The 24,928-nt window shown below is 36.5% G+C and overlaps 1 protein-coding gene across 2 annotated transcripts in view; it reads left to right on the forward strand.

Moving 5' to 3' along the window:
* PCDH11X (protocadherin 11 X-linked) overlaps positions 1–24,928 on the forward strand; it is a 516,609-nt gene that overhangs the window by 159,127 nt on the left and 332,554 nt on the right. The window contains exon 5 of one of the 2 annotated variants that reach the window (XM_072877254.1): positions 24,380–24,516. The exons of the other annotated variant lie outside the window; for it this stretch is intronic. Within the exon in view, the coding sequence (XP_072733355.1) occupies positions 24,380–24,388 (9 nt within the window). The 3' untranslated portion in view covers positions 24,389–24,516. Of the gene's footprint in view, positions 1–24,379; positions 24,517–24,928 lie in introns of those variants that run through there. 2 annotated transcript variants of the gene reach the window in all.

Here is a 24,928-nt window from a genome sequence, read left to right on the forward strand (position 1 = left end):
AAGATAAGTAACATGGAGATAATATACCTGCATTTTTATTAGGCATCTGAAGTATCTGAATATTTCACAAGAAGGGGTATTTTCTTTCTCTGTCACTAGTAAACTGAGTGTTAAAAAACAGAGACTGCAGGTGTTGAATTAGGATAGTTTTCTGATGGGTGTGAATAATTTAATTGCTTGAATTTAAACCATTACAACAATAAATGCATTTTGTTTTAAGTATCAGTTTTGGCCCAATTTTACTAATGCATGTATTTCCCGCTGGAGAGTTGCTGCTTCTTTAATCTAAACAAAGACAGACGAATATAACATGACATATTCTTGAAATGTCAAGCTCACCTGCAGTCACTGGATTTTGCCGTGGAACTCTATGAGCTTTTGATCAGAGCCATAAAGCATGTTTTATTATGCATTAGGACCTGAAAGAAGGAAACGTGAGATTCTGAGAGTTGTATTGTTGTTATAGCATTATCCTCACTACCTGTAAATCATCTTTAGATCGGGGCAGCGGAACCCTGTGTCCTTCAGGGGGAAGCAAAGCAAGACAGACCCAGGAGCCTACAGACTTAATGTGAAACAAGATATAACTGATGAAAAGAGAAATGCATTTCCTTGTCCCCCCAGTGAGATAATATGGAATATTTACGTAAAGACCAGCCAAGTCTATGGGTTCTACAGCTGTATGCAACTCCAAGACAATTCATCTTATTTTTTCCTACCCATCCTCCGTTTTGAAGGAATCTCAGACATGGGCAGGGTGCAGACTGCAGCTGAGATGACATGATCAGGCAGCGTCTGCTTGTATCTAACTGCCCGTTTTCTCACAGGCAGCCTCTCTGGCTCAGGCAGGTTTGGGCAAGTCCATTTATCCTGTAGCACAGCAGCAGCGTGCTCTGCGCTTCCTGACCCGTTGGCTTCATCACAGGATAAAGTGCACGCAGAAGGTGCACACTTACAATGTTGTGGCTCTAATGATTTAAGGATATAACCAAGGCAAAGCTTGTAACAGAGAAGATTTTAGGCACATAAGCCCTTCTTCCTAAGGATTTTGACATGTTCAGTCAGGATTTTGAAAATATCTTTGTGATAGCATCCTAAATAGGAATCACCAGAGTAGGACTGCATTTATGAAGAAGGGAGGATATATTCCTGAGACTCTTTCAAAAGACCAAATGTGAAAATAATCACGGAGAATTACAAAATAAAATGGCAAGTTGATGAAATCCAAGCATTACCTCTTTCCAAGTAGACTTTGCGTGACAAACTTGACAAATACTCATGATCTGTGTTATAGATTGCCATGAAGAAAATTGATGAGAATGAACTAAAGGAATAAAACCACAAGGAAAGGAATGGACTTCAGAGATTTAACAGGAGGAAGCCACATGTAAAACTGCCTCTGGTGACTTCACAAGCATCGTCTTCCTAAGGGAATTTTAGGATTTTTCTGAGGGAGCAAAAAATATTTGCTGATATTTGAAGATTTTTGACAGAATTAAATCTGTCAAGGTTAACTCATATTTTCTTAAGGAGATCTGAGCATGTGTGTGTCTGTGTGTGTGTGCACGTCTGTGTATGTATTCACTTACATGATGCATGGGTGTCTGAAATAGATTTGAGATAGTCTGAAAATGACTTTCCTACTTTTCTCTGTCTATTAGACCTCACCTTTTGGCTCTTTCCAGCAGAATACCTTGGTTCCGATGCCACAAAACACATCCCATTTTTGTTTCTGTTTGGTTCCTGTGCTACATTATCACAGCCAACTCAGGAAGAAGGTCTTTAGTTCAGAGTTAATTACCATTCCATGACCAAAGCCTCAATCAGTGTAGAATTCACTCTGCCCAATTACACACCTGCCCATAGGACCCTCAGCATAACAAAAGATTCCATATGCTTGTCTTTTAGTAATGGGTGTCTCAAGAAAAAACATAAGTATACAGCAGAAAACACTAGCCACCATTTCTTGAGAAGAATTCTATACGTTCTAAATACTTTGTGTCTTGTTTAATTGAGTAAGCAGCCTCTAAATTATTAGCCATCATTTAACTCAGTGTTTGACTTCACCCCACTAAGTGAAAAAAACCCCTTTTAGAAAACGAGCTAAATGGATTTAGAGTTTGTTACATTTCTTCTTTATTATTTTTCTTCTATTGTCCAATCTTAAAATCCATAGAAAAGAACAATATTTGGGGAAAATGTGCTAAAGCAACCTATTAATAAATCTTCTTATGTTTGTATGCTTTTTTTTTCAATTTGTGTGTATGCTTGCTGAGATAACAGACTCAAAGCATTAAAAGCATAGATGCCTTAATAAAGGATTCAGCAACAATGCATAATCTAAAAATGAAAAGCTAAGAGCAACAGTGAACATGACAGTGCCTTATCATGGTTATCAGGGGTGAGAAGAGACATCAAGAATATAAATGGATTCAGAAGTAGCCAGAAGTGTCTCTGAAAATGGAGGTGTATTGGAGGCTTTATATTCTACACCACTGAGTGGGTGTGCAACAGCAATAGTTACAAGAGATCAGACATTTATAAAGAAATGTGACATTCTAAATAATATGATTTTAGCAGACCGCAGTGTTTAGTAAACAATGTGATAGAGAACCTGTTGTTTGCAAAGCTCTTAAAAATTAGTAAATTAATCCCCACAACTTCATTAAAAAGGTAAATTATTTCAGGTGAAAAGGGATAAAAAAAGCAAAGAAAAAAGATACACAATATGCTTACAATTACAGAGGGGTTTTGGTTTGTGTGTGGGTTTTTGTTTTTTGTTTTTTTTCTTTTTTTAAGAGTGGAATAAATTCAATAATTCTTTACTTTCATTTGCCTTCATATAACTAGCTGCTAATCCTTCCTTCAGTCTATTCACTTTGCATCCATCATAGTTTGGCTCATTCACTAGCACTTATAATGTAATTATGTAGTGAAAACTTCCTAGAAAGGAATAATGAAAGAGAGTTTTATCCACTTGTTCTTTTACAAGTGAATTCAGAACCAAAGTATATAAAATGTTAAAGAGTCAAATCACTTTTGTTTCTTACTCAGACATACACTGAGATCCCGATCAGAAGAGCTGATGACCATTTTCACCATTTAACACCTTTAAGTACCAGAGTCTTAGATGCCTCATTTTTTTAGCAATATTACTGCTTCCAGAAATCATTGATGCATGCACACTCTCCTTTCCTACAAAATTTCCGTTACCGCTGTAACCGGTTCACTGTATTATGGAGGTATATTCATGTTATGAGACAGGAGTTAAAAATCTTTAAAAATTGAATACAAGAACTTGGTTATTATTTTGGCACTGTTTCACTGTCACTGATAAGCAGGATATCTTTATAGTAAGAAAATAGTATCTCTAGTAGTTCAGTGTTGAAAGTCACACAAGTGTGCGCTCCTTTACATGAGCTTCTTCAGATGTGATCAGATGCCAAAAATGTGTTGAGTAATCATGATTAAATTCTGTGTGGCAAAATATGACGCCAGCAATACTCATGTGAGTACCATTCCATTTTCTCTTCTTATAGCCATCAATAATTTATTTCTTTATCTTCCTATCTTATATTTCTAAGAAATAATTGATTAAACTGTGTGTTATACTTAATGAATTTTATTCCTAGAAAAGGATTCAAAGTATAAATTTCAGTGAGACTGAGGTTGTAACAGTCAGCTTTGGGAATCCCATGCAAAATTATTTAAAAGAAAATCTATTCTAAAACCATAGGGAGAGTATGATGGCTGAAACCTAAAAATGGAGATAATGTGCATGTTCTGTGGTTTTTTTGCATCTACCTGGACTAAAAGTACTTCTGAAAAGAACGTCCTTAAAAACAAAAAACACCCCTTATACATTCCCTAGTGAAGTTTTTAAAATTCATGTTAATAACAAAATTTAATAGCATCTTGTAAAAAATCAATGAGATGAATCAGAGTAGATGGGAATAACTCAGTATGTGTTGGAAAGAAGTGACTAGAACTGGATGTCGAAGTGGTGGCTGTTTCACAATTGCATCATGTCTCATCTCATGCTCATTTTTTGAACTGATGAATTATGGCACTTTGTAGTTTCTAGTGACATTGCGAGAATAGGAGGATTATTTTCTGTATATATGGCTTCTGACTTCTGCTTGAAAGAAAATAATGTTAACATGAGTTTTAGGGGAATGGTCAGGCAGCAATGCACTGTGTGTGTCTGACAATCTAGGAACAACGGGGTTTCTGAATTTCAGGGGAAATTCAAGTGCTGCTTTCTTTAATTACCTAATGACACCACCACACATTCTGGTACTGATTTCAGAAGTATGCTGTTCTCTTTCCACATACATTCTGTTATTCATTAGCACTTCCAGTTTTCTGAAACAAACAAAAGCTCTGAGTAAACATACATGCAGGGCAGATGCTCATCTTTGGGAAGATAGAGAGTAAGAATCTGTCAGGAGCTAAAGAATCAACACAAATGCTGCCAAAGCATTGTTTCTGAGGGGAAAAATAACAAACAAAACCCACATCAGCTTCAGGACATTCACTGAGAGAAAGTAAAATACAAGAAAACCAAACTGTCTGTAAGTATGCAGAACAATGCTAAAAAGAAAATCTCTGTCCTACCTGCAGATCCAGAGTCTCTATAAATGGTTCTGCTGTAGCTGTAGGGAGTACCAATGAGCACTGATCAAACTCAAGTTCGACAAAACATATCGCTGTTCTAGATTTAGTGTAAATTACTAGTAACCGTGTCTGGGCAGTGGTCTAATTCTCAGACTATTCAGATAATTTGGGAACAGCATCAACCACCAATTTACAAATCCCTCGGACTGATAGCAAAAAGAAAAATGCAAGGATATATTGCAATTTTGTATCAGGCTTAATGGAGTTCTGGATGCTACAAGTTAATGTGCTGCTGAGAGTGGAAGGAGGAATCTTTTGGAGGAAATGTCAATGTTTTTCTTCTTTGTAATGGCTTGTAAAGGGGATCTCTTGTACTGAATGGACTGGGAATATTTTTTTTTACTATTTATTGTATAGTGCCTTTAGTTCTCAAGGTGACCTTAGCTGGTGGTTGGGACTGTTCCAAGGACATATATAAAATATTCATGGTTATGTAGGTTATTGAAATTGACAATTGTTATTGGGTGATTGTATTAAATTGATAACAATCAAAATGTAGTTCTAGTTTAAGAAAAAGTTTATTTTAATATAACAAATTAAAATTAACATTCATAGGTCTATCGATCCTAATAACAAGTGAGTGTAATACATCTCAGTGCTTGTGTATAACTTATATTCATAAACTCCTGTATGCATACCCTTCGGGTACAAATTTATCTGCTGTTTTTTCTTCCTGTTAAAACTGTCTGATGGTCTCCCATATGTAGCGTATATATACCTCTCTTTTTGCCGAGATTTACTTATCTGTGATATAAAAGAGCCTCCCCAAGTAAACTGGCCTGCCCTGTTTTCCTGAATAGTCCTACTGGCTTAGCCAGCTCTGTCTGCCAAACAGCACCAAACACTCGCTGCTTCCATTGTTCAGACTCTCCAGCTTTTCTAGAAGCTGCTCAAAAAGTATCAGCCAATATATCTCAAACAGGCAAGTGCACGTCCCCCAGTCTTTGTGCAGCTGCTCATTCCAAACCTGAACAATAACTTGTGGTCTGTAATGTTCCTAGTGCCTAGTTTCATGTGGCATGGAAACCACTGGCAGAAAAGGCGTGCAGAATAAGGGAAGGAGCATCAATGGGCTTGTTTGTCTTGCATACATCAGCTGGAGTTTTAAAATATCCCTTCTAAAAGTCTTTATAAGTATGTGACTTCTTTAAGCATTATCTTAAAAGTCTGAGCTCAAATTGTTTTTTCCTCACAGTTACACTGCCTTGTGCTGTCTATAATTTAGATACTTAAATAATGGAAAAGACATTTTCTGACTTTAAAAGAATGATTAAAGTGTATGTGATTATAGCATAATAGGAATAACTACTTCTAAAGCTTAATGACAGAGGTGTGCCAATTAAAAAGCTGATTTAACTTTCCATAGCAATGAGAATATGGGTAGGTTTACTTTAAAAGAATAGTATAGCGCATTTAAAGAGCTTTAAAAGGAAGAACTGTGTTTTGTGTTGTATTTCTGCAGATGGTTTTATTAGATCGTTAAAAAGTTATATACAAAAGGCAGCATTTCTTACCAAGAAAATGAGATTTTAAAATAACTCACATTAGTGGTCAATCCTTGTTATGTATGTTTGAGTTCTAACAGCTGTAATGATTTGTTTTAAAGGAGCCATATCAACCTGTGCTGATTTTTAAGCCTTTGCTGATTGATTTGACTTGTTTGATGTATTATAAATCACACAGCTATAAAGTCACAGTAAAAATTCCATTAAACTTGTGAGGTAAAAAAAAATAATCCATAAATAAAACAGTACGAAATGCAAGACAGCAGCAAATGTGCTTTTTCTTTTCCTTTTTTAAATTTAAGTTTCAGTTTACAGCCAAGGCCATTTTTATGTGAAGAAAAACAATGGCAACAAATAAGAATCTACCAGGAGTCTCACTATGTAGGTGTATTTTATTTCCTATACTTGTAATTGAAATGCAACAATATTTCAGTTTCCTTCACTGTGCCATTCTAAAACTGATTTTTGTCATTTCATTGATCAGAACTGGTATTATTTGTTTTCAAATTAAGATTCTTGACCAGGAAAACTATTGTTAAAAATACCTAAAAATAGATAGAAGAGGTAAGGACTTCTGAATATGATCCCTCTTGCTTCTAATACTTTAATTCTTGCATTTCCACAGTCTAGTACCATCTAGACTGTCTAACCAGTAACTATGCTGAACCTCACACCAGACTCTATTTTTTGTATGATTTCTTGTTGCTGTATATTTTGTCCTGTGAATTATCCTTTTTCATTTCCACATTTAGGCTGTGTTGATAAATACTGAAGTAATTCTTTAGAAGTGACAAAAGTTTTGTGATCGAGATCTCAGAATGGAAAAAGACCTAATGTTCTTGAATTATATGTCTTAAAAAGTCAAATTAATTCTTCTAACTTACACAATTTTATCAGAATTCTTGTCATTTTCCTCACAAACAATAAAACTTAGCTTAAATGTAAATTAAAATGGATTTTTCATTGAAGTAGGGAAATATTTTTAGGATTGACTGTGTTTTCTTTATTTTTTTTTCTTTTTTTTTTATATCCATAAATTCAGGATACACTCATAGTATCTCATTGCACCTTAGCATCTTCACAGACACAAGGTATAATATTCAAGACACAGGATTCTCGTTTTGGGTTCTATCAGAACAGCCAAATATGACAGGGCATATTCGGCTAGTTACTTAAGCTAGACTTTGGTTGTACTGTGGGGCTACAAGTGACATAGTGGTGTATGTGTGAGATACATGTTAACTGGCTACTAAAACATCTCCTGAAATACCTTCAAGCTAACGACTACCTCTTTCATCTGAGGCTGCATTTTTATAAATAATAATACTTATGATGATGATCCATGTACCTGTTTCTTATCAGTGAGATGTGGCTGAAGAGCTGCTCATCTTCTGAAGTGTTGAAGAACATGTAATACATTGCATTATGCTTTATCTACATTTCAGTACTGTCACATGGACAATAATCTTTGACTGTTCCATACTGCTGTCCTCACCCTGACTCCTGCGACTTGCATGACTAGCGCTCCACTGTTGATGCAGTAGGTTGTATTCGCCTGAGTCTCTGCCCTGGTCGGGTTTGTTACCATCAGAGGAATGGGGTAATCTCTGAAAAAAGGCAACCCAGTTTTTGTTAAGCATTAAGTGCTGGAAACTCTGCATTTGGCACTGTGATCAGTGAGGTTTATGAAGCAATTAATGCTGTGTTGTCTTCTGAGTTGTCAACAATGAAAATATTCTGATGATTGTTGTAGGAATGGAATAGATGAAGTTTCCAGGCTATTCGGGCAGATATAGAAATATCATATGCTTACTATTTCAAGCAAATAAGTTTAGGAAAGAATACATTTCCTATTATATAGACATTTAGAGACAAGTCTGTAGAATCGTGAGGAATATTCATTGGTATGTATAGTAAGAACACTGAAATGAGAGAGGATACAAAGATGTCCCGTGGACCTGTTCATTGCTGTTCACTGCAATAGTAGAGTTGTAAGGAGGAGTTCATTCCTCTGGAAAGGCTGGCATTCATTCACTCTCTTCCCTTTCTGAGTAATCCTCATGCTGAGAGTTGTATGCCAGCAGGTAGACAGGCAGTTTAAATGTACACTAAGCCAGTAAGAGTTGGCATTGGTCTTAGGTGCTACTCAGTGCATTACAGCACACAGTTGTGGCACACCATATGAATGGGCGTTAATGAGAAATCAATGGGGAATACCAAGAGAAGAACATAGTCACAGAGCCATTAGTATTGTTCTGAGTCAGAATGGGCTTGTAGAAAATCAACAAATGTAACTTACCGATGTATTACCTGCCAGATGGGGATTCCTCTTCAGCTGGTTGGCAGATATGTGAAAATGCACAATTGATTGCATATTTGGACTGTTGCTTTCTGTAGAAGTGCACGTGCTGATAGTTTTTAAAATGGTGAATATATAGCTGCCTTTAATTAGTGTCAGTGAAAAAAAATATAGTGAGTGCCCCAAATATTGCATAACAAATGTTGTAGCTCATGAGTATGCGAAGGCAAATACACATATTCAGAGTGTATTCCGGTTCACACGCTTGGCTCTTGATGCACAGTTTCTGAAATTTCTCTATAAAATTCTGTATCACTCATTTTTCATGGGATCACAACAGAAGGCTCAGAAAGCAGCTCCTTTTCCTCCACTGTTGTTTCTCTCCCATTTCCTTGTTTCTTATTTCAAGTAGTTTTATGACTGCATGGAGCACATCTCATCAATCTGTTATCAGATTCCCTCTGCTGGTCTGTCATTTTGTCCACAACTTCAGAATGCTGACATCAAGTGCTATTCATGACAGGTTGAATATTTGTTACAGAAAGAAAACTTGTTTTTATGTTTTTCTTGCATATGCAAACACTATTACAATTAAATAGTAAAGGATTGTTTTGGTTGTTTTACTCAAAAGAATGACATTCCTTTGTTTTACTTATACATACACACTGAGATTATTACAGAAGAAGGAATAGCTGGATAATTCTACCTTTTAACCATTCAAATCTTCTTTGCAGCCACTGCAACTTTACAAGATGTGATATTTCAGATACTGCAATGTAAGAAAGACCTGTTATTTCATGCATTGGGGCTGAAACCATCTGTTTTTGCTAAAGAAATTTTTGTATGTCTTTTGACAGTTAAACTGATAAATAACCACACGGGAATTGCAAGTAGCAGTGGTAGCAGTGTGAGTTTTGTCATGCCAAGAAATCTCAGAGACCACCTGGAATTACTACTGAATGAAAAAAAGAAATATGTTTTATTACTCCTGAGTACCCTTCCTTTAATCACTTTATCTTTCCTGTACACTGATGTCTAGGCTCCTTATCTCATGTTCTTCCTGCAGCTTCTTAGAAACACTTCAGTTTGTTCAATGTTCTTCTTTGTTAAAGTCACGGGTTTTGCTCATGTCAGCCACAAACTGCTGCAAGATTATTGCTCCAAGATTACCACGAGTCTGTACAAACTTCTTGACAGGATTAGTAGGGGCCATTGCTGCTTCAGATAATGAAGATAGTCTAGACTGGTGAAAGTGCAAGCAGTTTGGAGGTGTGAGTACTAAGCAGAGACATGTCAAGATAGCCTATTTATTGTCTGAAAGTAGAGCGCAGAAATAGTCAAAGAGCGTACATGAAAATGTGCTCAGTACGCTTGTTGAAAGGTGGGAGGGAACCGTGATACCTGAATTTATTTCAGCTACCTTGGCTGCATGTGTTCAATATACATTTGCAGTATGAAGACAAGTTAAAAAGTCCTTGGTGCCCACAGCAGTGCTTACTTCTCTATGTGTTGGATAATAACATGTGGGTAGATATTCACACGTGTGCAAAGTAATGCAGAAGAGAAAATTCTGCATAAAGAATCTCTGTGATGAGATCACAGCCATTGCTGGAGTAACTGCTGCATGTCACAGGTACGGTTTGTTGTCTCCAGCAGAGCTCCTTAGTAGCCCAGGGGCTGTTGGCTTTCCAAAGAGGTGTGCAGAATGCAGGGAAACCTTCTGCATTTGCTTTTCTTGTGGATTGCTGATGCTAGAATAGCCAGAGCTTTAGAAAAGCGAGGCCTGGGTGGGTGAATACTTCTTGCTGAGCTGAGCAGAGGATGGCAGGCAGCGTTTTCTCTTTGATGTCTGCTGCATTTGACAGAGTTTCCCGGGTGGCTAGGCTTCTTTCAGGATTATGTTCCTGCTAGAAATAGCTAATTCGGGAGACATCAAATAGTTCCCAATTTAGCTTATTTTAAAGGAACTCAATATTGAAAGTGAAGCAGATATCAGTGAGATACTAGTGAGAGCAGCGGGTGGGTAAATGTGTGTAGGGTGAGTAAGCAAAGGAGCCACTTCAGAGTACTAAAAAAATCCATTTGCCTTATGCCAATTTGGCTTCAGAAACATGTCTTCTGAAAGTGTCACTGAAATAAGATTTCCCCACTGTTCTTACATGCAAATAGGAGTGTATTTACTTGTTACTTGAATGTAAGGAATAAAGTTGAGGAGGCTGAGATCCTTCATTCAGACATGGTAAGTATGGGTATGAGAACGTCAATCACAGGACATGACACATGGAGATGTGATGGAATATAAAGTCCCGTTTTGAGCTAGTGCAAGGATGTGCACACCTCTCCTGGTTAAAAGAAAGCTCTGAAGACAAGTCCAGTCTCTGAAGAGTTTTTCCCACCGTATGATGCAAAGCCTGTATCAGGGCCATGGATACAGTCTTGCCTACAGCCTTGTCTTTTCCTAACATCCTTGAATATTATTCCAGCATCTGATTTTAAAATGCCAGCTGGTTACTCTCTGCTTTCTAGCCCTTCCTTCATGATGTGATGGGTTGCCTGTGGTCACAAGACCAGTGGTGATCTGGGAAAAACTTGCTTCCAGATCTATGTATCCAAGTCACAGTTGGCTCCTTAGGCAGCCAGAGGCAGACTATAGATGACTTGGCCTGGTAGTGGCGTCTTACAGTTGCCCTCTCTTCCCTGCTCGCATTGGATGCTCAAAAAGAGCAGGTGCCCGTCGCACATGCAGAGTGCAGGCAATTTATTCATGCATCAAGCTGATGCTTTCGTAATAAGCCTAATTAGCTGCAGATCTGCCTGTTACCTGTGTTCTGCATGGAAGTGAGTGGCTTGCTGCAGTATGAAGGTGCACTACACATCCAGCATGTCCAAGAGCTTGGAACGTTTACTCCAGTGTATTCTCTATCCTGTATATCTCCTTCAACAGGCTTTCCAAAAAGTTAAACATTCAGGGTCTTTAACACAGTTTAGTATTGCAAAATCTGCTTGCTGGACCGATAGCATTTAATCCATATTTACTGTGACAGTTGAAGAAGATCCTCTTACCTTAATTATTTTGCAGATACTTAAGGATATCTTTTAGTATAATGCCAGGATTTGACTTTACTATTGAATTGAGGTTGAATATACTGGAAACACAAAAAGGCTGAACATCCATTTAGCAAAGGAGCAGCACAATGCGGTTTATGCAATGCAAAATGTTTTTTTCATTCTGAATGTTTTCATGATTTTTCATATTTTCAAGATACAACTTCCACAAGTAGTTGGGAAATGTTTCTTTTCATAGCACTCAAACATCCAGTATGAGATTATAATATCATATCATTCTGATTACTATTTTGCATTTTCCCCTTCACTAGAGGATTGTCAAATGGGTGTAGCTGATGATACTTCACAAGCTGACTGAAGAAAAAAGAAGCGAATTCTTTCAGCACTGACAATATTTGCATTATATATATTATATAGAAATAAACTTGCCATCTCACCTAGAACTTTGATTTACAATTTGGGGCACTGCAATTAAAGAAAAAAATGAATCCAAATACAGATTAGAAGAATCAGATATAGATACATGTGTGTGCAATCACAAGGAGGGATTTTTCTTCTTTTGTATTTGGTTCACATGTTTGAGGAAGGAAATAATATCTTTATAATGTTCCCTAATGGTGGTAATACTGAGATTTTTACTATGGCTCTTTCTGCTGAAATGCTCAGGCCAATGAATTTATTGAGTGCTTTATTCCTTGCTCACACTGGCATCTCTATGACATAAGCATATGAACTGAATGCATTATACACAGAGAAAAAACACTTCTCAGTGCTCAAGAATCAGTTATTTTTATAGTTTCAGTCTCCGTTGCCACACTCAAGAAATGGAACAGAAAAAATTAAACACATGGTAGGTATTTCCAAGAATACCTTCAGATACTGCTTTCAAGACATATTCCATCTTTAAATTACTTTTTGAAGAGCTGCTGGAAGTACTATCCTTCTCATGTATGATGTTCCAGAAGATTTTTCTGGAAAAATGTCTGATTAAATTCAAAGTGAGAAGTTAAAAGTCATTTGCTGAACATTCTCTTATCAAAATCTCTGTCATATAAACTCCTGTACTCCATTCAGCAGAGTAGAATTTCTAGGTATAGTAGCAATCTGTGAAATAATCACAGTGCTCTTCAATTATATTGTGACTTCTTTCTTCCTCTGTAGGGGAATGGCATGTTTATAGGCTATTTCTGCATGTTCTCAGTTTTGTAAGGTTGAGACTTGCAGAATATAAAATACTATTATTAGCTTATAGCAGACTTTACACCCTCACAAAGAAGTGCGATACAGCACACAGTTCAGATACACTTCTGTATATTAGGTGTTTATTAATACCCTCTGGATAAATCTAGAGCTTTTTGGGTTTTTTTAGATAACATCACAGTTTTAATGCTTAACGTGTCAGCCCAGCTGCTAATCCATAAGGGTGTATTTAAAAATCTTTCTGTTTTGCATTTGTGGTGTTGTGATGTAGCTGCATTGCATTTAGACCTTTGTCTTCATTTTGGAAGAATTGCTTTATTGCAAAGAGATTGGACCACTTTTTTTACCTTATGTAAGCTACGGTCCCCCTGATTTCGTTGTTTATACTTCATCATTCCTAAGTGATGCCATGAGAAATTATGTAAGATCTCCAGAAGAAAGTCTGCCTTTCTCAGTTGTGTTTATAAGGGAGTGAAAAATGAAGAACACAAATACAAGTTCTACTATCAAAACTTGCAGCCTTAGTGTTTATTCTTTAGGAGGCTGGCTTATGCTTACTGAAGTCAGCTGGTATTTTGTCATTGAATTCAATAATGTGTAATCTTTTTCATTTGGTTTAGAAGTTAGGAGTTCTGTTTGTCCTGGAAGTCCCTCTTGAGAAAGACAATTACTGTCACAGCCACTGGCTGATGGAATGGAGTCCAACTTATCAGATTTATTACTAGTATTGTCAGCTGTAGCTTTGAAATAAAAAAGGCACTTAAATGGGCTGGTGAAAGGTGCATATACAGACGTGGAATAAAGTAAACTTCTTTTTTTTATTTGTAGCATTTTGTTTTATGTGGTTTGCATATTTTCACAGTCCTTGTTCTGTGAAAACCTCTGCCATAATCAAATTTTGCCTTCATAAGAGTAGCAGGATTGTATCATAATTTTATCCTGCCTCCGATTTGTGACTTCTGTGTTTGACTTCACACTGGCATGATAACAGTAGCAAAATGAGCGTTGACAAAATTATTTTGACGTGTAAGCGCCTTTTCCTGATGCGACATTGTCTCTGTAGTCCGTGGAGCAGCAAGGTTTCAGCTCGGAAAGCACCCAACTGTGTCTGTGAGCTTTCGATTCTCTCTGTCTCTGTGTTAAACCTTTGTAGTTGGTTTGGGGAGAGGCTGGACAAAAGTATGAATGGACAAATAGGTACTTGCATTTCAATGGCTTCTTTCCTAAAGGTTTGTTCATACGTGGTTAAATATAGGATCATAAAAATATAAAGGTAAATTTTTGCAGTCCAGTCAGCGTGTAAATTAAGACTTTCTGGTTGGAGCTATTTAATGTCAGTCTAGGCAATTTGTCCTTTTTCTGACATAATTGGCTTGGCTTTGGGTAATTACAGATGTAATAAACTGATCAGGAAGCCTTCATATTTTTTAGCAATATAATATCTTCACAGATAAAGTGACCTATAGATTCTACTTTGCAAATGTGTCTTTAAGTTAGCAGCTGTATTGAGTGGTGCTATTGAAGTCAAACCTGTAAAATAGAGAAGCACAGGAAGACTTTATCAAAGCAATCTGTAATATTTAAGCAGAATGAAATTAGCTGGGTGAGAATGAGATCAAAGCCTTAAGTGAGGTTCCGAGGGTAAAGAAAAGGCTGCAGTGGTGAATAGCGATTACTTGTAGTTAATTTAAACTTACTGAAAGATTTTAAGGATCAAAGTTGGGTCTTTTGAGGAAGAGGATTCATCCGATTTCCTCTACTTACATTTTTCCAACATAAATTAATCTTGATATATTTTACTAGCTTCTTACTTTTTTTGTAGGAGCAGGAGCACTTTGCCCGCCATCTGCCGAAACTCTTCAGCTTTTGTTTATTGACAAGACACAGGAGTTTCTCTGTTGCTGTCTCTGGGTTTCCAGCCCTGTGGGCTGGCTCTGGCCCTTCCCCTCAGCAGGACGCAGCAGCACAGGTCAGTGCTCTGCTGGGGCGAGAACTGATTCTTCTGCAAAGCTGTCTCAGGTCCAGTCAAATGTGGGTGCTCACGGATTGTATGTGCCCTTGTAGGCATCCCTTTGGTACCAGTATGAAGTCAGCAAAAAGACTTCCTTTATGTAGTTTATGAAATGGAAATTCTTTTACAAATAAAATTACATTCTATAAATCTTATTTTGAGGTACTTTTTCACCGTGCGTGGTTTCTCAAAATGCAGGCTAAAGAAAAAAGAAATAAAGTCATCCACTGCAGCACTGTTTGTAGTTTAGGGTAGCAGAGAGAAGCTGCCTGTATCTCAGCTCAGAATACGCAGTGAAAAACATTTTTCAGCATATTTCTTACTTATAGAAGCACAAAGCTATTTGATCTTTTGAGTATGCAGCGTGGTCAAACATTTTAATATTGTATTCTTGGGTAATTCCATTTAAGTGCTGTTTAGTAAACACATGTTGTCAAGTTTTTGTTTGTTTTCTGTTTGGCTTTTAATGCTTCAAAAAGTGATTGTGGCCATTGTGTTTATTATATTTTTTCATTACTTGCTAATGGTGTAATAGTGATAACAATAGGTCTTAAACAATTTGTCTGCTACTAATTGGGTAATCTATGTGAAGAAAGCACATTTTAATGAGTGAATGATAAATATAGTTCCTTATTTGAAACTTAATAGCTAATAATACACCTTCAACACTAGTATGTTGTTTTACAATTAATTATGGCTGCCTATAGTCCATTCAGTTATTATGCTTCAGTGGAAAATCCGTAATGAAACATGAATGCAATATTTGGCAAATAAAGCATTTTAACATGATGGCAATATCCCTTTAGGGTAACCTTTCAAATTCTACTTTCTTACCTAACTTTGTCATCTGTGAAGGTTTCCCATCAGATAATGTTGTCCGATGACTTCTTTATCTTTTCTGCAAGCGTCAAAAGCCTCCAAAAATGTTTCCTTTTTTATTTTATGTTAGTGTTTTACAGCTGTGGCAATACTAGTGTATATTACTAGTATATAGCTGAATGGCATTTTAAATCGAATGTATTACAAATTGTCCGGTTCTAAGTAATAAAATTAATAACTGTGTAGCAAAATCATAAAAGATTAATCAGGTATTGCATGGGAATAAAAAGTCTCTTGGAAATTATGTTTCAACAGGTATTTAGCAGTAATTTTGCTTTCCTTAAAAATGTATTCTAATAATTAAACATATATGTTACAATTTTAACAAAAAATATTATTTAGAAAAATGTGCACCCCAGACAGCTCTAGTAGGTTTTCTTGCTGGTAGTCAAGTATCCCTCCACTTAGTACAAGTTAAGAACTATGGGGTATGTTTACCTTCCTTTATATACTTGTATGAATATGAAATCCAGAAAGAGAGCTTAAAATAACAATAGATTTTGTTTAAGTTTATAATCGTTTTATATACCTGCTGGATTGTTTCTAGCTCAGACTCTCACGATGAGATTTCACCGGGTTGATGACACTGTGAAGTGCTGGTGAAAGCGGGGACTCCCTTCTTTTCTCTGAATCTGTCTGCACACTTGAGCTGGATGCAGTGATCTCTTAGTGGTCAGGGTGATTCTGTTTATGATCAAAAAGGGAATATGAAACAAGCCAAATGAGAAATGCAGCTTCCTTCATCTCAGGTCACTGAAGCAACTCTCTTTGCAATTTAACCATCATAGTTCCAATGCAGGGGAAAGATGCACGATCACTCCTTTGACAGTAGTTTGCTGCAGACAGTGATCATCCTGAGTGGTCAACCTGTACCTGCTTTCTGCTGGGGGGGTCTCTCCTAATGCTAAGGATGAGGGCCTGAATTTGGCCTATCAGCCTGCACTGTTACCAGGTCTGTATTCCACGCATTGACAAAGTTGTCCATTGTCGTGGTTTAACCCCAGCCGGCAACTAAGCCCCCCCCAGCCGCTCGCTCACTCCCCCCCAGCGGGATGGGGGAGAGAATCGGAAGGGTAAAAGTGAGAAAACTCGTGGGTTGAGATAAAGACAGTTTAACAGGTAAAGAAAAAGCTGTGCGTGCAAGCAAAGCAAAACAAGGAATTCATTCACTGCTTCCCATGGGCAGGCAGGTGTTCAGCCATCTCCAGGAAAGCAGGGCTCCATCACGCGTAATGATTACTTGGGAAGACAAACGCCATCACTCCAAACATCCCCCCCCCCTTCCTTCTTCTTCCCCAGCTTTGTATGCTGAGCATGACGCCATATGGTCTGGAATAGCCCTTGGGCCAGTTGGGGTCAGCTGTCCCGGCCGTGTCCCCTCCCAGCTTCTTCTGCACCTGGCAGAGCATGGGGAGCTGAAAAGTCCTTGATTTAGTGTAAGCACTACTTAGCAACAACTAAAACATCTCTGTATTATCAACACTGTTTTCAGCACAAATCCAAAACATAGCCCCATACCAGCTACTATGAAGAAAATTAACTCTGTATCTCAGCTGAAACCAGGACATTCGTACAGCAAGGCAATTGCTTCCACATTTCTGGCCAAACCTTTAGGTAGCATGAAGCATTAACGTTGTTGATCTCAATAAAACTATCTCCAGTCTGAACCAGGTAAGAATTTGGCACTCTGAGTTTGGAGTTTTCATACTTAAAAGCCTTCCTACAGCCTTGCTAGTACCTGCTGCTGTCACCAACATTTACAGACACACTTTGTCTTGCTGTTCTGTGACAAGCTGAGGAAAAGCAGAATTGCAATTTGGTTGATCTTCTGAGAACAAAGACAGGCATATTGGGGATTTTCTTTCCTTCAGATCATATTATAAGCACGATTTATATCCCTCAGTTTTGAAATGGCAGTCTTTTTATACAATCTTCCAAATCATGGCACCTCTTCTGATGACATCCTGTATACAAAAGCATACTTGCTAGGTCTACTGACTAGAAATGTGTGGGAAAATATCTTTTCAACTTGGCTTTTCTTACCTCTTTAATTTTTAAATATTATAGCTTTTAAACTGTGTTTTTTATCCCCTGAAGTGAATGGCAAAGCTTCAATACAGCATTCGTATAAGGATTATGAAAGTCTTAGCTCTGAAATCTTTTTAGTCTAACCTTAATTTTCTTCTTCCTTTAAATCTGAACCATGTTTAAAATTTTATCCTTAATTATGAAAATCACAATTGTTATATGTTCAATTCATGAGCTTCTTCCACTTACTAGTAATTACGGCCTGGGGAAATAAAAACTTGCTAGTTTCTTTAAGACTGAAATAGAAAGCTGGGAGTTTGTAAAATACTCTGTTCTTTCTCGATTAATACTTGACTGCTAGCAGTGCTGCACCACCTTCCGTTTGGTCCTTGAGGCTGCTAGGCATTGTCACAAAACAAGTCATAATTTTTAAGCTTATGCAACTGAAATGCTCCATAAGAATTGTGCTAAAATGCTTCATCCCTCATACATTAGTCCAGGTATTCAGCTGCATACAGTGATCTTCACAAGGAATTTTAAAAACCTGCTACTGGTAAACATGTATAAAATGTGTAATTCTGCACTTACCTACTAATAATCTAAATGGCACATAATTAATCCCACTGTTTAATAAAAAGAATCTGCGCTACAAATTCATATGAAAGACTGGGATAACGTGAGTGTATATAGTTAGCCTAAACCCATTGATACCTTCCTGTGCTGTGTTATGGGAGGTTTAAATTCTGGAAGGGATGCGGGGAGTTGCATCTCCGAGTTGATGATATTTTATGTCTTTAAAGACATGAAAGTGTGCATCTCCAGAGAAGACCTTTTGATGATACTACAGTATTCCTTGAAGAGATTTAAATTCCAAAACTACTGTCACTTGAAAGTGACTTATTATCTCTATATCTAGTTTCAATGAAAAGACACATGGCATAACATATACGTAATCTTATTTGGAGGTTATCTAAAGGACAATATGCACAGGTTGATGAAAAATAATAGTTCAGTGGATACAAACACTTTTCGCTATCAATTTGTTGCAGAATGTGTCTACGTACAGGTCTTTGATTACCAGATGAGTAAGGGAGAAGAGCTTAAAAGCATAACTTCTCACAGGGCCAGCAGATCACTAACTCACTGCTCAGTCAGATAAAGAGAGCACGCCTGATCGGGGAAAACAACATTTGCATCTCAAAGAAGGAATGAAATAATCAACATATTTCATTTATTTGGATACATTTCATAACTATTTCTTACAGCAATTAAAAATAAACATGTTTGGGATGTGAGAACAAGTGGGGGGGAGGAATGTGTTAAATCTGCTCAGCTCCTTGAAAAACTCAAAATGGAGATTAACTCTAAAAGCTAACAGGCTCTACTTTCAAATGGGCTTCTCTGACTAAAGAAACCTGAGGAAGACAAGAGTCCCTGAGGAGGTTTTGTCAGGAAAGCATCTAAAGAAAGTCAGCTGGATACAGGAAGAGACAGGCCTTTAAGATGTAATCCTAGTTTGATAGGTTAAGTGTGGTTTTTCCCCTTGTAGCTATGTGAAACAGTAATGTCTATTTTGGAGGGTGCATAAAGTAGTTCTGTTTTCAGTTTACTTTTAAGCAAGTTTGTGTTAAAGTATAAGGTTTTCCTGGTCAATATCAAACTGTCCACGAAAAGGTGTCATCTGTAAATCAGGATACTGAAATCTGAATAAATATTCAGCTCTCATTAATGCTTTACTCTGCAATATTTAAAGAGTAATGGTGTGTAGCCCCCTAGAAATTTCATAGGCCATTTAGTGATGTGGTTTTGAGGTGTGGAAGAAATGTCGTCTAGCGAGCAGTTTTAACTAGGATGGGTCTCTGGAAAGCAAAAAGGTACTAATAGCTGCAGTCAGCAAGGTATCATGATGTTCTTCCAAATCTAAGGGTATGGTTGGGTAGGAAATTTAATATCCATGAACACTAAAATATGATACAAAAGTCTGGAGACCCGTGGCAAGAATTTCCCAAGTGGTTTTTGGCTTGTGAACAGAGCACATTTTAAATAGAGTAGTGTTCTCTGCACACACTGGTGCTTAGAAAGATGTGTTCCATGAAAACAAATAAGATTCCTTCAGTTTGAAAATGCCAGAGTATTTACTTGCTAAATAAAATATAAAGAAAGCTGTAAATATGCTTCATTACAACACAGCCTGGTCTTTAGAGGATTTTGAATAGCTGTTGTGCACAGTGGAAGACAAATTAATCTCTCTGAATCTCTCTCAGCTGAAACATTCTAATGTTAACTAACAGTTTCTAGTGATCAAAGTGATTTAGTTAAATTATTTATTTGCATATGCATTTAGAAGTTTTTATTGTTGTAGCTCAAGGGAAGAGAAGGGAAGGGGGAAGAAGAAGGTCTTAAGATAATTACCTGAGATTTAAAAGCAGCTGGCCCTGCCTTGTCCTACTTTCAAAGCTAGATCAGGCGTCTTTGACCGCCTAAGATCTCCCAATTGCCACGTGATCTTTGCTATGGCTTCTCACGATTAGAATTGCAGTCATATCTGTCCTTTCTCCATTTAACTAGTAATCAAAATGATCAAGAATAGATATTTTCATCCATTTAAAAATATGTTGTGTTGTATTCCACTCTAGTCAAAATGTTTGCTTAAAGGGTAAATCTTTCAGTTTTCCTGCAGAGGCTATTGCAGTTTTATGTATTTTGTTGTCTCTTTTCTGTTGTTCTCTGTATTGATCTCTTTAATAGGAAAATTGTCAACTTAAAAATCAGAACCAGATTCTGTTTGGCACACAAGAGAAATCAGTGGAAGGCTAAGGTTATAGCACGGCTTCCCCCCCCAGGTTAATTGGTTACAATTGCATATTGCTGCTTTCAGTAGTTTAGCTGGTGTCTGCTATGTGGTAGTGTATAGCCCCAGGAAACAAACTGATTAATGAAAGCTAATTGGGGTGCAAATTTGTTCGTATTGACGTTTGAAGCCTGAAATCAATACTATATAACAAACAAAGCAACTAAACTATCAAATCTGGTATAGCTCAGCTTCAAAATGAAAAAGGCAGCAATTTTTGGTTTTTAAAAATATCTGTTAGCAAAAATGATGCAGAGAGAAAATTGCCAGTTCTTAGTATTTTGAGTATCATTCCTGTTCCATTTTTAGTTCTAATGCCTTTGAAACTTAAAAAAAAAAAACCACAACAAAACAAAACCTCCAGAAAACCATTTAGAAAGGTCAAGGCAAATCACTTTTTGTCTTATCACCTTTACATCTGTGGAGACACTAATTCTCAGAACTCAGAGGAGGAATATTCTATTGTGGCTTTCAAAAATGAAATAAATGTAAACAGAATACCATTCTCCATATTCTCAGAAGGAGGAGGGATCAATCTGTATGCTTTGGCAGTCTTTCCTTTACTTTTGTTGTCTTCAGGGCTGCATTTTAAATGATTGTCTTGCCATACCTGTATAATAAAAAACATACGAAAAAGGGTCCAAAATGGTAATTAAGCTATTTGTGAATTTTTTTCTCTTGTAGAATAGAAGTTCTTTATTAAAAGGTTAGTGCAACTTCATGTTTTGATTTTTTTCAGCCATTCTTTATAAACAGTAGTCCCACAAAGAGTTCTAGAAAATACTGTTAGCCACATATGTAAATATCAAGTTTGTAACCAGACTTCAGCACATATGTTCACATATCCACGTATAGTTATATGTGTGTATATAGGATTCTGTAGTAGGAAGCCTGAGAACAGGGTGCCTTTGTATGATTATTTATTTGTTTCGATGTTTTTCTAACAAAAACACACAATAAACTCAGCATTCTGTAATACAACAGCGTGGTGAAAACAGGTAAACTTTTATTTCGGATGGCAAGTTACAAATATCAGTTATGACTGAAAAGACAACTTTAATAAGAAGTATAACTGGTTAATTACATTGCCACAGATCTGCTTTATGCTATTATCAATATGAACAAGACCTTTCTTCATTGCTCATGAATGAAAATGTATTAAATTGCTAATTGTTGCAGTTACTTTTTATAGAAGAATCAGTAAGTGAAGAATTCCAAGATTAGTTTCAGGTCCATCTTGTATTATTGTATTCTGCAGACAGGACATCATTATACTAAAACCAGACCATTTTATTTGAGTCATTTGCACATTGCTAAGATTTTTAAAACAGATGAGATTTGACCTAACTCTGCTCCCACTGGATCTGGCCATCTTCAAAGGTTCTATGATTCTATGATTTTATACTTAAATCGCTTTTTACTTTGTTTTTCTGTTTGCCTGCAGCCTAAAGGAAAATATAATGCATTAAAGTAAATGGCACCGATAAAATATAGAGATTAAAAACCTTTGGAAGACTTGCAAAAGTCCCTCTTTGCATATCTGTAAATTAATCTCATTTCTGACCTGATTGACACCCTTTTTTCCAGTTCTGGTTATAGACTGCTTTTGTGATGTTGTCAATTATTTGTATAGGCAAGTTTAAGACTTTTAAACACCTTTTCACTACTAGTTAACTCCCAAAGAAGGATTAGAGTCAAGGTCCCCAAGCACACAACTTAGTGTATAGGTTCATGAAGTTATGTTAATTCTCACAATAAAATTTAATAGGAGGCAAATTGGATTTTTGTAGTCATTAGCTATTTCAGTGGCATTTTTTCTTCCAGTTTTTGTGATGACTTTTGGTTGCATCCATAAACACTTGGAAATTGAATCCTCACACTTAGTATGGTTTGATGTGTATATCTGATTGTACATATGGATCCATCTTCAGCACAGTGTAAAAAACTGCAGAAAAAAAGACAAAGGAAAAAAAGACACTTATTTTGCACCTCTAGACCTTAAATTCTACATAGCATTACTTCTTTCCTGTGTGTCATTCAGACTTCAGATTCTTTTTTCTGTGTAAATAATCCTACCGCTATGCTTTTCTTCTCTACCTTGGATATATTAATTTCATATCTTAATGTCAGATATACTTATCATTTTCAATTTTTCAAGCATTCTTCTGGTTGATTATTTTTAGTATTTTGATTTTTACAAGTTCTTATTTTCCTGCCTGCCTGCATTGAGTCTGGACAGCATATATGAGACAGATTATTTTTCTCCTTTTTGCCAAGTTCTAAAAATTTTCTATTTGAATAGCTGCATAATGATAACTATAGCAGTTGTCTAATTCAAACCATCTGCAAAAGTAGTATCTCCTTGGAAATATGTTAACCTGATCTAGTGGAAGTGGAGGAATGTTTATTTTTTTCAAAAAGACTCACTTGAAAGAAGAGAAAATTTAGTGTGTGCATATTTAAGCTTTGATTTAAATAGCAATCCTGAACCTTGAAGTTTCAAGGGTGGGGTTTTAGAATGTAAATTTTTAAAATAGAAAGATTGGGGGTTCTGATTTCTTTAACAACAATTTCAAGGGGTATGCAAGCAAGTCCTGAAGGGAGATCCAACTCGTCTGATTACCACTGGTATAAGAAGATTTTAATTACTATGAAGATCATTGAGACTGCCATCCTATAAATCAATATTTTTTCCCTGGGTCTTGTCTATGTGAGCACACATACCATCTTTTTACAAACATTTGTAATTATGCTGAGTTTGTCAGTTACCAAGACAGATCACTACTGATAAACAAAATCAAGAATACAGTTACAGTAAATAGACGCTAATGCTTATTAGTAAAAATGTGTAATTACATACCTAAAAGACCTAAAGGCTATGGTGAGTTGTACTCTTTGTAATGTTAAAGTGCATAGCAGATGATACTGGTTTTCCTAAGGGCTCACACTTTTATCTTGAAAATTGACTTTTAAGAGGGCTCTCTTTTCATTGTGTCAGATCTAACTTAGCTTGAAAAATTACTCTGGGATACCAACATCATAATGCATTCTAATACTGCTTTTAATTAATGATCTCTAATAAAGATAATGAGTCAGCTTACATTCTACCAGATTAGTTTAAAAATGAACTTCAAACTACAGTTTAAGGGACTAAGTCAGGCAGAGACTGGCGGAAAGGGTCTGACTGTATTAAAACGTTGATTGGAGACAGAGAGATTTCAGCTGACTCGCAGCATTCAGGATGTTCTCTGTCAGGACAGGACCATTCTCCTGCCCTTTGGACTTCTCATCAAGTTTTCCATTCTTGTAGACTTCAGAATAGAAGGACGATGTATTCTGTGATCATTTTGTTGTTCTTTGTTTGTGACCCATTTCTTGCAGTGCTTTCTCCTTAACCTCACAAAAAAGTGTCTTATGTTCAGCAGAACATGCACCCACTTTTCCTTTTCATCTGGCTCTCTTCCTTGCCTTTCTTTCTGTGTGCAATTAATTCCATATCTATATATTATGTATTTGATCTAGATGTACATATTCATTCCACTGAATTGAAACTCTGAAGTACCCTAGCATGTGAGATCTATAAATTATTCAAAATTCCAGTCATAAATTTTAATTTGATTCTGAACAACATACTAATCTAAGGAGATGTTAAGTAACCTTTGCGATATATGTTGATATATAAATAGTGGCATTAATGCCTGTGAACATTTCGATAAGTGTTTCACGGTATCATACATTCTCCATCTCTCTCAGTTCTAAAAGCCATTGTTAGCATATATAATTTTCTTAGTGACTTCTCAGAGGCTGATCCCATATAGAGCTGCTCTACAACTTAAACTGTTTTCAATTTGTTTTGCTCACAGGAAATGTAGTATTGTGTGTGGAGAGTTTAGAAACCTAGTTTTGCCAGTTATCGCCAAAGAATCATGGAGCAATCTAGGCCTTGCAGGATGTCTTCTTGTCCAAACCTCAATCAAAGCTGGGCAAACTTTGGTGTGGCATTAGGTTACTCAGAGCCTTTTCCAGTTATTTTGAAGTATTTCTGAGAATGGTGATTCCACAAACTCTGGGCAACTTATTCCAAACTGTATTTGTGAATGTTACAGTGTCAAAAACAAATAAAAATGGGTTTGAAGTATTATGATTAACACATCATAGTTATTCTGTAACTTTAAGAGGAGCTGTTAATTAGCATAAGAATGAGATTCTCTATGTAACATGATAACATTGAATAAATAAATCTTATCTCTGTTTTTACCAATTGAATTTTAGTATTAGTTATTATTACTTTGTAATCATATTTGAGTTATCATTTAAGAGTAACAGCCCTCACAGGTACCCATCAGCAGAATGCTGCACAGGAATGCAGAAGTATTTTGTCTTTTAGTTATGAGTATGAAATGGTCTCATTC

The sequence above is a fragment of the Ciconia boyciana genome, chromosome 12 (assembly GCF_034638445.1).
Source record: "Ciconia boyciana chromosome 12, ASM3463844v1, whole genome shotgun sequence".
Taxonomy (NCBI): domain Eukaryota; kingdom Metazoa; phylum Chordata; class Aves; order Ciconiiformes; family Ciconiidae; genus Ciconia; species Ciconia boyciana.